This window comes from Pseudorca crassidens, chromosome 1 (assembly GCF_039906515.1).
Source record: "Pseudorca crassidens isolate mPseCra1 chromosome 1, mPseCra1.hap1, whole genome shotgun sequence".
Lineage (NCBI taxonomy): Eukaryota > Metazoa > Chordata > Mammalia > Artiodactyla > Delphinidae > Pseudorca > Pseudorca crassidens.
In genome coordinates this window covers 107,081,241-107,094,144 of record NC_090296.1, presented here as the reverse complement: position 1 = coordinate 107,094,144, position 12,904 = coordinate 107,081,241, and the positions used below count along the sequence as shown (strand labels likewise).

Below are 12,904 nucleotides of genomic sequence, written 5' to 3'. Positions count from 1 at the left end.
ATGGCCCCCTTCCCCTTTGACAGAATCCCATCCAGGTTTGCCCCTGCTTCCCCAACCCTTCCTTAGTTTCATCTGTCACAAGCCCAAATTTTCTAAGAAGCCCCTCTCAACTCCTCGTGCAGGGATGCCCCTTGGTTTCTCTGGAGCGCGTCCTCCCTTGCTGCAGCAAGCCAAATAATCCTAACTTTCATTTGACTGCAAGTGTGTTCCTAGTGGCCTTTGGCTGGTGAACCTTTACATCTGTAAAATGGGCATAATGATACCTGCCCAGCATTCTTTACAGGGATATTATGAGAATCAAGTGATATCATGTAGGTAGGAATAAGTTTTTAAAGTTGAAATTGCTATAGGTTTATAAACTAGTGTGACGTGGAATTTGCAAATGGTTCTCTTTTCAGACTTAGAAGAAGGTACTTTTTAAATGGAAGGTTCCTATTCAAGCTTCTAGTAAGTGTTCCTGCCTCAGTTTCATTGGTGTAAATCCCTCCTACCATTTAGTGTTAGGAATAGCAGTTAACAAGTAAATTTCAAATAGAGTTGCCCATGGGCTGGAGCCCTCCTGGGAGGAAGATCTGAGTGTTTGTGGGCACCAGCCAGGTGCAGTTGCAGAGCCTGTAACTTCCGAGTGCCAGCCCTGCCTTTTCCTGCTGATAGCATTGCTTTCTATCAGGGAGTGGCTGGGGTTTCAGCCAGGCTGTGAGGGGAAGCCATCCACCAAGCAGGAAAGGCAGCCAAGAGCCAAGTCCCTCCCTTTTTCAAACACCAACCTCAGTGGTGGCCCCACTGCCTCCAGGGTGAGGGCCAAACACATTAGCATGGCCTTTGATGCCCTTACCTCTGGCCACTTCTTTTTTTGTGCCCTCCTCTGAGCTACAGCAAACGTCTCAGGGATTCCCAGTTTCATTTTCTGTTTTCAAGCCTCCAAGACTGGCTCATGCTTTTCCTTCTGCTTGCTACGTCCTCCCACTTCTCCTTCAAGGCTCAACTCAAATATCACTTCCTCTGTAAAGCCTTCTCTGCTAACCTCTCCCTGCCTCAGGGCCTTGAGATGTTTTGTACCCAATTGTGCACTTATCATACTGTGTTGAAATTATGCCTCTTCCAATCTCTAATCTACACAAACACACACACACACACACACACACACACACACACACACACACAGGGCTGTAGGGGACTCCAGACTTGGTCAATTGGGAAGCTCCTTGATGAATGGTAGTGTGCTTTTTCATTTTTGTGTCCTTAGGAACATGTTTTCGTACAAACCATGGAGCCTGGTACACAGTAGGTGGTTAATAAATGCTATAATTTGCTGGTGTTGATCTTGTTATATTTCAGTATAAAGAATTATGTTGTTTTCACTATTTTGGTTTGTCTTGGAATAAGGAAGCTGGAACATTTGTCACTGGAAAGTTTTTCTCAGTCACAGAAAGGCCAGTCCTAGTCAACTGAGAATCACAGGCTCTGCCCAGCTCTTGGTAATGCCCAGCTCATACGAAAAGAATTTGCTGGATCCTATTTTCAGGCCTGCCAAGGCATGCTTTACTGTGTGTGGTTAATTCATTATTGCAACTAGTATTTTCTACCAATTACAAGTAAATCTCAGCTTGGGAATTTTTTTTTTTTTTTCCATTTCAAGAACCACTTTCTTTTCAGCATGACCATGTTTTATTTTGGAGGAATAAATTGTCACAAATATCTAGGGGTTTTATATTATTTGGGAGATGGCTACCCCTGAGGGAGGTCAATATTCAGGATCAATAGACATTGATATCTCTCCCCTTCCCCCCTCCAGAAGACTGAGAAATGAACTCCAGGTTTGCCCTGGAAGCTTGTATTGTTTCTGAGGGAAGAGCCTTAAACCTGAAAATCAGGAGACCTGGGTTCAAGTCAGGTTAATGTTTTGCCATTAACTGTCTTTTTTTGTTTTTCTAGTGGTTCTCAAGGTGTACTCCCCGCACTTGAAGCAGCCCTTGGGAACTCTAGAAATGCAAATTCCTGGATCCACCCCAGGCCCACTGAGTTAGAAACTTGCAGATGGGACCCAGAAATCTGATTTTAATAAGATTTATTTATTTAACAAATTTAATAGAATTTATTTATTTTATAAATAAATGAGATTTAATAAAATCTTATTTTAATAAGTTTCTCATACACACTAAAGTTCGAGAACCTCTGACTAGTCAAATCCCTTTGTTTTATCATTTTGATGTGAATTTTTAAATTATTCAAATCATAAAGCAAAACACTATATACATAGTACATTACATAAAAGTTGGAAGAGACAAAAATTTAGATATAAACTCAACTGAAGTCTGAACATGTTTGTACATTTTCTTCTAGTAGTTTTTTTTCTTAAATATACGTTTTCATGGAGTTGTAATCACAAGACACACACAGTTAGGTATACTACTTTTGTCCCACTTAGCCTTGGAACGAAAATACTATTCAGTGTTGCCACCTTTATATCGTCATAAGAACTATTTTAATGCCACAACATGCCATTTAAAAGCTGTTAAAATCTACTTTACCAGGCCCCTGAAGGTGAACCCGTATATATGGAGAAAATGCTGGGGACAGACAAAGAGGCCTCCCCTTCAATACACTTGATCTTCTCTTTACTTCTTCCTACCCCTCCCCTCAAATCCCATGGTGGAAATATCGAAACTATGAGTGTTTCTGGAAATACAGTCATAAGCAGAGAGGAGAGTGACGTTAACCAATAGTCATGAGTTTTCCAGAGTCATCCAGAAACTTGGTTTTTCCCATACCTGAATCCTCTCCTGAAACCCTGGAAGCAGCTAAGGCGTCACTGCGCTGCCTTGTGGCAATGCCTACGAATTACACCTTCTCTTGAGAAGCATAGCTGCACCCTGAATCTTCCAGTGTGGGAATGACTCGAGTTTGTCTCCTTGCCCTAAGCTAGGTGCCTGATTGTCAGCAGCTGGGTGCACCTGCTGTCTACCTTAACATAGCAACCCCACTCCCTGCAGGACTGGCAGGTCTCTGACCCATTTTTCTAGTTTTCACCTTGGGGCTGAAGTCTGGCCATGATCCTCAGCTTGTTTGGCAGGGGTCCAGATGTTTTGCCTGCTCCTGGCCAGCCCCCTTCCCTAGTGGGCTGGACTCTGATCCCTGGCTGACAGGGCCCCACTCTAAAATGAACACTCTCCTGGGAAGCAGTGTACGGCCACCCTTCTGGCCATGAGAATTGCTGGGCCCCATGGATATCAGGCGTACACCCCAGGCTGAGGTCAAGGTGGTCACAGCCCCTTGGAGAATGTAACTGGGCCTGCTCAGCTGTGTCTCGTGGACCATACCTAAAATCGGGCAAGGCTCTGGCCCAGCCCTGCCTCTCCTTCCCTTCTCCCTGCTGACTTGCCTGCAAGGACGCCGCATGCCTTGTAGCATTGTGGCAGCTGGTGTGGAAAACAGGGCGGCGAGAATGTGGTGGTGGGGATCTTGCTCACCTGGCCCACAATTAAATATGGGTTCAGGTCCTGGGTTCCTTGTGAAAGGCAAGCAGGGTGGGAGATAGGCTGCTGTCCTCTCACCTCAGGCTTGTCCTCTCTGGGTACGATGCCCTCAGGAGGACTCCAGAATGGCTCAGCCATAGGGCCAGGAAGTATGGCAGTGGGTGGGAGGGTCTCTAGCAGAGAGCATGTAGAATTTCACGAGAATTCTGGGGCTGGCTTTCTGCCGATTCTGCTTTCATGTACTCGCCCGGGTAAATGAGTTCCATCTCTGGATACTACCTCAAGTAGTACTCATGAACCACCTTCCCTACAGTTGTGGAGGCCTGTTAGGAATTTTCAGGTCCTGCTGGGGCTGTAATTCTGGGCTTGGCTAAGCCCATGAGGATGGTGGGAGGTGGCCCCTCTAGGGACAACAAATCCAGGACCAATCTAACTGCAGCTTACCAGGTTTTTAAAAAAAACTTTTTTTTTCTTTCACATTTAAACACTTAAAACACATACACACACATTCTCTCAGAGTCTCAGTCTCTCTCTCTCTCTCTCTCTCTCTCTCTCTCTCTCTCTCTCTCCATGGCCTTAATACTCTTTATAGATCTTTACATATATTTCAAATCCCTAGCAATATACATGAATGTAGTTTTATCATAGTTGTGATTCAATATGTAGGTTATTTAGTCCTCTTTTTCTCCCCCACTTTATTGCCTTTAAAATTTCCTCATACTTATTTTTTAAAAGCTACAAGGCCAGTTGTTATGTAACCTTTTGGAGGTCACAGGTCCCTTTGATAATTTGCCAGAAGTTATGACTTCTCTCCTACCCTCAAATGCACATTCATACAGCCTTGGGTACCATCCTAAGAGGCATCCAGCCTCTCTGAAGCCCATCCCTGGGCTAGGCTAAGAACACTTGTATTGCACTATGAGTGCCTAAGGGTCAGCATTAAGCCTTTTATTTCTGAATCTCATCATCATTGTTCCCAAAAGTTCCTAGAACTTCTAGTAGTAGGTATTCAAAACAATGCTTGTTTAAAGGAGGAATTAGTAATACCTGGACCCTCCATCCTTGATGGTTTATTGTTGGGCATTCACATTGTTTTCAGTTTATTGCAGTTGTGATGTAGTATTGCTATCAACTCCTTCCTATTTTTTTTTTTTTCTTCTTCTCCTTCCTGGAAGGCCTGTTTTTGGAAGGTGTTTGGACTTGGAAAACATGTGTACTTTATTGGCTCTGTGCCTTTTCTTATGCACAAGGAAAGCCTCCTTCACTTTTGTCCAGATTCCATCCTGCAAGACTCGGCTCAAATGCTGCTTCCTCCCAGAAGCCTTTCCTCTACGTACTTGGAAGTAAATTCTTCTCCATCTCTACCTGCACCTTGTCTTAGTCAACTCAGGCTGTTGTAACAAATTACAATAGACTGGGTGGCTTGTAACCAACAGAAATTTTTCTCACAGTTCTGGAGGCTGGAAGTCTGAGATCAGGGTGCCAGCATGTTGGGGTTCTGGTGAAAACCCTCTTCCAGGTTTCCTCACATGGTGAACAGAGAGTGAGTGAGCTCTTTGGGGTCCCTTTTATAAAGACATTAATCCCATTCATGAGGGCTCCACCCTCATGACTGAATCACCACCCAAAGTCCCCACCTCCTAAGATGCCATGCTATTGAGGGTTAGGATTTCAACATATGAATTTTGGGGGGACAGAAACACTCACTCCATGCACTCCTCTCCAGTGGTACTTGGCATATTTTATGGTTTAGTTGAAAAAATTTTATATATCCATCTTATCTCCTTTATTAGACTCAGTGGTATACCTTATATATTTGAAACCCAGAATGGATCATTTTAATACCACTTTGCTCTATAAGACAAAGCTATTTTCAGTTATATACATGCAAAAATCAGCAATAATCACTATTTTCTTGATTTGTTATTTAGTTTTAAAGCAATGAACAATTTAAAAAAGAAGAATACATTTCCACTTTAAAGGTACGCAAGTGCATTAAAGATATTTCCTGGAAGAAACAAAATTTTTACTTACCAAACAAAATATTATACTTCACAGTTCACTGTAAAATCTGTTTTACTGTTTTACATTTTAAACACAAAACTCTAAGTGGTCACACGGGATAGGAGAATTGAAGTTCTCGGGTTCTGTATCTTTGTCTTTATAATCACTACGCTATCATTTTAAATTTCAAATCTGCTGTTTAAATGCAAGAACAGGCAATAAGTACCACGGGATTTGGAGACATGAGATGACCAAAGTGAGCTGGGAGGATTCTGAACCATTAGACACTTGCAATGAGCACATGTCACAGTCCACGAGCATCAGGGGCCAACTGCAAAACTGGGAGGTCTCTAAATTGACATCAACAGAGAACATTTATTCAAGGAGAAGTAATATAAAACTGTGATTATTTGAAGTTTACATATATATTAATAAAACTCAACAGTAACCACAGCAGTTGTTTACAAATTTGACCAAAAAACTATTTTGAGGGGGAGGGGCTTTAGTTTTATCCCTGGCATTATATAGAATTGTGATGATGAAAGGAAGACCAACTTTTAGTAAGTTCTATTATTATTTTGCATTCTCTATGGATGATGGCCCCCTTATTGCTGCTGGCAGTGCAGGCAGCTCCCATCTCCCTACCCTTGGTCCACCCGATTCGACAGTAAGCTCATGGAGAGCAGGGGCTACTGTGTGGTCTGCAGTTGTACAGTGTCTGCTGCACAAATAACAGCAGTTCTGAGTGTGGGCCTTGGCAGGACCTCTGAGGATGTCCTCCCTTTTCCTATATGTGAGTCCAGTTTTCTTCATGTACTCTGGACAAAGCAACATATCACAACAGATTCAATACAGAAACAGATGAAAAAATCCAGCTGCTTCTATTAAACCAGACATTACAAAATTAGCGAAATTTCTTTGTGAACCAATGTCACTCTTCTGACTCACTTTTTTTGTTGTTGTTTGGAAAATACAAGTTATTCCTCATAATATCATATTACATATGTTAGCATGTGATGACTGTTATTTTTAAAAGCATTAAAATTAAAAAAAATTTCTCAGTTTTAGTCTCTAATATGGTAAATATTGATACCTGTGTTCCACGTAAAAAAGAGCTCTTTGGGGGATCTCCCTGGTGGTCCAGTAGGTAAGACTTCACGTTCCCATTGCAGGGGGCCTGGGTCCTATCCCTGGTCAGGGAACTAGATCCCGCATGCATGCTGCAACTAAGAGTTCTCATGCCACAACTAAGAAGCCTGCGTGCCGCAACAAAGATCCCGCGTGCCTCAACTAAGACCTGGCGCAGCCAAAATACATAAGTAAAATAAATAATATAAAAAAAAAAGAGCTCTTCGGAATTCTGAATAATTTTGGAGAATGTAATGGTGTCCTGGGACCAGGAAGTTTGAGAACTGTTGTATTAAAAGCACTGCCTTATATATGGCAGATGCCTATGCACATTTACTTGTTAAATGAATGAGTGACTGACGGCTGGGCTTCAGTTGCTTCTAGGATGTGGACTCTGTGGCTGGAATTGCAGGGAGGGGGCAGGCACCTTAGGCAGTGGTCGGGGATACCGCTGGAAGGTGGGGCTGCCAGGGTCTAGGAGTAGCAGCTCCCATTTAAGCAGTATTGATCCTCCTGGCCACACCAGTGGGGCGGACTGGGCCTCAGGCAGGGAGGTCTGGGGGTGAGAACGATGGTAGCTCTGTGTCCTGGGGTCTTCAGGAGGCTCACCATATCTTGTTTCCCTTGGTGCTGGTAGGCAGGAATTATTCAAATAGTCCTCTCCTGTGAGAGGAACCCAGCAGAATGTATTTCTAGGGATCTCTGGCTGTTAACCCACTGGGTGTGAGCACAACGGCCAGAAACCTGTAGCCTTAGGCAGACAGATCAACCTCTAGGTGCCTCTCGTGGCTCTGCCCTGAGCAATCATGGGACCTCCAGCAAGTCAATTTTCAGCTGGCTGACTCAACCACAAGGTGAGGGTGGGATAAAATGTTTGCACAGTGTCTGGCATATACAGGGTGCACAATATATTAGTCAGTCCATTAGCAATGTCGTTAATAATAATAAAAGGTAAGCTGGGAGGATTGGGGTTAAGGAGGAAGGGTCCTATGGGAGTTCCTCCTGGCCCCTGACTAGTGACAGTTGAAGCTTGGTACAGACCAAGTGTTCTCCACCTTGGCACTATTGACACTTCGTCCTGAATAATTCACTGCTGTGGGGCTGTTCTGTCCATTGTAGGATGTTTAGCAGCGTCCCTGGCTTCTACCCCCATATGCCAACAGCACTCTCTCCCCAGTTGTGGCAACCAAAATCTCCCCTGGGGGGCAGTTTGGAAAACCATCCTACAAGGTATAGATACTCAACCTTTCAGGGCTCTACTGTGGGATGCTTGCCTCCTTGCAATGCCCCAGGCGGATGTCCCACCAGCCTCATGCACACAGATCTTGGCTGACTCCCTGCAGAAGAAATTCTGCCAAGACATTCTCTCAAAGGAACAAGAGGCCTCCTGACTCTGATCCTTTCCCTTGAAGAACCTTCCTGCTAATAGTGGCCACTTCCCTCAGCTTTTGGACAAACCAGGACCCTGGGAAAGCAGTAGCTGACCAGCACAGGATTTGTTGAGGGAAATGTGGACGATACTCAGCAACCCCCGGGGAGGCCATCCTGCCTTTTATCCTTCACCTCGGCTCTAATGGCTTCCAACCCCCAAGTCTCTACTGAAACATCGACTGGGCCAGTCAGTAGCAGAATGGATAAACCAAGGGTGGTATATTCATACGACGGAATGCTACAGTGAACAGAATGATGAGTCACACCTCATGCAAATGCATGGTTGAATCTCACCAACATCATGTTTAGTGAAAGAAGACAGAAGCAAAAGAGCATATACTGTATGTGTCCATTATCAAAAAGCTTCCCCCAAAAGCAAAATAATCTATGTTAAGGCTCAAGAGGTGTGCAAGGGAGGTTTCTGGGATGCTGGCTCAGATTGTGAAAATTCATTGAGCACTTACGATATAGGCACTTTTTTAGATATATATTATACTTCAGTAAAAAATTAACAAAAACAACATTCTGGGCCAAAGGGCAGGAAAGGCCGTTTACCAATATCCCTGTGAACACGGAATAAAAATCATCAGCAATTCTGCCCGGATGGCTCTAAATTATTATTATCATTTTTGGATTCAGCTTGATAAGTGAGATGATGTATGCAAAATAATTAACCTTGTGGTTGACACACAAATTGCTCAGTGAATGGTAATAATTAATACTGCTAATAAGTTATTAACTGACCTAGTATACAAAATAATAATTAAACGTAAAGAACAGCCTTTTTTCTTAAAGGAGAAAAAAAATGTTCTGGAATTTTCAGGCAATCTTTGGGTAGTAATTTCCTAATTCTTTTCGGAGCTCCCTCCAAGCAGTCTTTGAGGAAAGAAAAATCTAAGCCTCTACCTTAGAGTTTCTAGGTCCTGACAAGTAACCAGCACAAAAACGAAGTCCCAAAGGCCAGTGTCATTTGCCCAAAGTGTTCAGTTCACTTCATATCCATCGTTTATTGATCCAATGCACTGTTTAGCCAGGAACCTGGAATCCACCTACCTGATCAAGCATTTGGATCTCTTTGGGCATCAACCTAGTGTGTGAATTTACAGACCAAACAGGTGTGACTGCTGTTGAATTCCTCAGTCTCAGAGTAAAACTCTGGCAGAAAAAGTGAAGTCTAGAAAATGTGCAATGATAGCTCTGTTTTCAACCTGACTGGAAAGAGGATTCTACAAATTCCTGTCTTCTGAGAAAGCCAGCAATTAGACAACCCTCAGCAAGATGAAGCATTTCATTGCAAGCTGTTCTCCTCAACTGCAAATTAGATGCCAAATTAACTCTCAGGAAGATCTGAAACTCCTTCAGATTATTTGCCACCAGAGAAGTCTTATCCTGACTATTTCTTAATAGGATATGCGAGAGACTTCATTGCTAGTTGCAAGCACTTTGAGAAGACTTCTACTCCCAGAGTGGCTTCCTAAACTTTCAGTTCTGCCTACAAACAGCTACACGTCCTTGTGACCTTCGATGCCACTAACAGAACACCTCGTATGCTGTGAAGCAAGTTCTGTTCCACATAGCCAAGAACACTTGGATTCATTGTGACGTACATTTAAAAAAGAAAATCCATGCCCATTTCCGGAGAAAAGGCAGGCTCTTACCTAGTCCCAGGCTTTGTCCATGGGCACTTGATTGGATAAAGATGCACAAAACCAAGAAAATAGAGACACACAGGGAATTTTCCATTTCTCCTGTCTCACCCGGACCGAGGTCTTCTTGCTAATTTCTGAAGCTAAAGAGAGCAGATTGCCTATTGATACTTTGTTAGAGAAGACTGCCCATTAATAATTAACCTTTTAAACATGTTTTCTAGTGTTCAGACACTTTCCTTCCTACACTGAACCCAAATCTAACTCTATCTCATACAAAAAAAAGGTTGATTTACAAAAGTATTTTTTATCCTGATACATTTTGAAAATAAAATATCTTGTCATGTACTCTTACCTTCTTGGGCCAAGGTCACAGTTCTAAATTAATCAATTTAAAGTTAATGTGTTGTGTTTGGAAGTACTGTCAAAGGTCAGGAGTAGGTGACTCCCACATGGTTGCCTAAGTCTCTCTCTGGCAGTATGCAAAGGGGATGCAGGCTCCTGGCAGTGGTATTTCAAATTGCAGGCTAAACCCCAAGAGAAAGGAAAGGACTCTGCTATGTGGAGAGCCCCAGGTGGTCTGTTTTCTATTGAGTTTAGCAAAATTGCTGGTGCCTGTGGTCAAAAAGTGATGGGCGACATTTCTATAGCTGAAAGGGGCAGAAAACCTCTATCCTCAGTCTAAGAAGGAGCTGATGGAGGAGCAAAGATGCAGAACTGGATGCCTTTGCTGGGGGCCCAATTGAAAGATGGCCCTAGAGTAAACACACTCTTTCCTCCTCTGTGTTAATGGATGCTCTAACTGGGTAGACGACTGAGAAGTAAGGCCACTTGGCAAAACCAGACAGGGGAAATTCAGGTGTCGCTCTTGTAATATTCCTTGCGTTTCTAGTTTTATTTAAACTTTATTCATTTTTCAAACTTTTAAAAAATATCTATTATATTCCAGGCACTGCTCTAGGTACTTGAGATATGCAAGTGAAGAGAACAGACAAAGATTCCAGTCCTTGTGGAGCTTATGTACCACAGGAGATGGGAGGAGTCAGATAACAGGCAATAGACATAATAAATAAGAGATTTATGTAGATTGGTAGAATGTAATCAGAGCTATGGGAAAAGGAAAAGTATGGCTGAGTTAAGGGGGTTGGGGAAGGTAGTGATTTTAAATAGAATGGTCAAGGTGAGCCTTGTTGGAAGCTGAACTTTGAGCAAGGGTTTGAGGAAGTTGCCCCTGTGGACATGTTGAGGAGAGCATCAGGTAGCCAGAACAGCCAGTGCAAAGGCCCTGAGGTAGGAGCATGCCTGGAATGTCCCAGGAACAGCAAGGAGGCCAGTGATTAGGGACTTTGGCTTTTATAGTATGAGACATGGGGAACCATTCTGAGCAGAAGGGTGATATGATTTGTATAATATTTGTAAAAGATCATTTTAGTTTCTAAGACTAGGAGCAAATTATTAGCAAACAAGGGTGCAAGTGGGTAGATCTGCTAAGAGGCTATTACAGTGATCCAGCAAGAGGTGATGGTGCCTTGGTTCAGCACAGTAACAGTGGAATTGGGGACTGATGGATGGGTGGTGGATATATTTTGAAGGTAGATACAACAGGATTTCCTGACTACTGGGATGCAGAGAAAGAGAGGAGTTGAAGATGACTTCAAGGACTTTGGCTTGAGCAAGTGGGACAATGGTGTTGCTAGCAGCTGAGATAGGAAAGGATGTGAGTGGAGCAGGTTTGGTGATGGAAAATCAAAAATTCAGTTTTGCCCAGGTGGAGTCTGAGATGCCTCTTAGACATCCAAGGGGAAATGTTGGGTAGGCAGTTAGATAACTTGGTGATCATTGCCTGGATGAAACGAACTGATAGGACCTTCTGACACCACCGGCAGTTTGGACAGACTGATCCTAGGCCAAAGCTTAACTCTGTAGTGTCTTGTGGCTGCACCAGCTTCCAGAGGACTATACCTTGGAGACCATCTAGTCAAATGCATGATTTCTGAGCAGAGGTTTCTGTGCTGGCTTCTTGGCTGGCTCCATCCTACCTGCATAGTTAAGCAGGATCTGAAGGTTCCACTTTACTTCTTATTTCCCAGAAAGTTGGAACCTAAAACCAGCTGACTATCTACCTGGCTCCTCTCCCCTGGGCCCACCTCATCTCTTATCCTTTGGGTACTGTCAGGTACCAACTCCACCCCCGGCCTCACTCTACAGATTAACTCACCAAGAAACCAGTGAATCCAAGTGCCTCTGGGATCCTGGGTCTATTATCAACTAGCTGGCAAAATGTTACTTAACCTTAATGAGTTCCATCTCCTCACCTGTAAAATAAGAGAACATAGGCGGGGGATAATACTTTGAGGTATCAACAATATATTTCTCCCAACCTCTTCCCTCACCCTCTCCCTTCCACTTAAGAAGAGTAAAGTAGAGAGAAGACTATAAACCTTTTGTCTTCCTGAAACTTAGGACCTAGAGTAAGTGAATTCTAACCAACAATGGCAAGTAAAAGGCTAAAAATGTTTCAAAGGGATGTGAAGGGAGAAGGAGTACCCCTACCATCCCAGCACTAGAAAGAGAGTGTCTTGGGCTTTCTAAGTAGGTGGGGAGAGAGGGAGATTTGTCTATGAGGGCAGAGGGGACAGTCCCTTGTTTCCAGAAAGTGGTAAGAACCCAAAGAAAAAATGGCTGTGAGTGTGTCAGCAGGGGGACAAAAGATGTCCCTGTGCCTGCCATGCGGTGTGAGTAGCAGTAAGCCTCCGGTGCCAACAGGTCATGAAGATGGGGAGGAGTGGTCCCTTAGTGGTCACCTATGTGGACTGATGTCAGATGATCAGGTGCTTACTCCTAACCCCATTTCTGGGTATTGTGTGAGATCCAAAAGTGTGGGTGGGGCGGGGTAAGAAAGAATCTAGGAGGGCCTAAATAATAGGAGTTTGGAGTCATAACTCAGGTGGGTTACAGAAAATAAAGGTATTTCTTCCACATCAGAATTTGCAGACTGAGATTCACACTTCTACAAACACAGGTATATCAGTAGTATTACGGATTTATATGTGAAGTGCCCAGCCAAGTGCCTGGTTCATGGTAGAAGTTCAGTAAATTACAGTGACTTATTTTGAGGCAGTATGCTTAGTGGTCAAGAGTCCAGGCTTTGGAATCAGACAGATCTAAGTTAAGGTCCCTGGCCTATCACTTCCTAACTGGGTGACCTGGGGCAAGTCA

The 12,904-nt window shown here is 43.5% G+C and overlaps 1 protein-coding gene across 2 annotated transcripts in view; it reads right to left on the bottom strand.

Moving 5' to 3' along the window:
* Positions 1 to 12,904, bottom strand: part of LIPC (lipase C, hepatic type) — a 174,744-nt gene that overhangs the window by 146,169 nt on the left and 15,671 nt on the right. For both annotated transcript variants that reach the window (XM_067748251.1, XM_067748243.1), the window contains 2 exons: positions 11,904 to 12,000; positions 9,698 to 9,828 (listed from right to left, as the gene is read on the bottom strand). In XM_067748251.1, coding sequence (XP_067604352.1) covers positions 9,698 to 9,782 — 85 coding nt within the window. In that variant the 5' untranslated portion in view covers positions 9,783 to 9,828; positions 11,904 to 12,000. The remainder of the gene's footprint in view (positions 1 to 9,697; positions 9,829 to 11,903; positions 12,001 to 12,904) is intronic.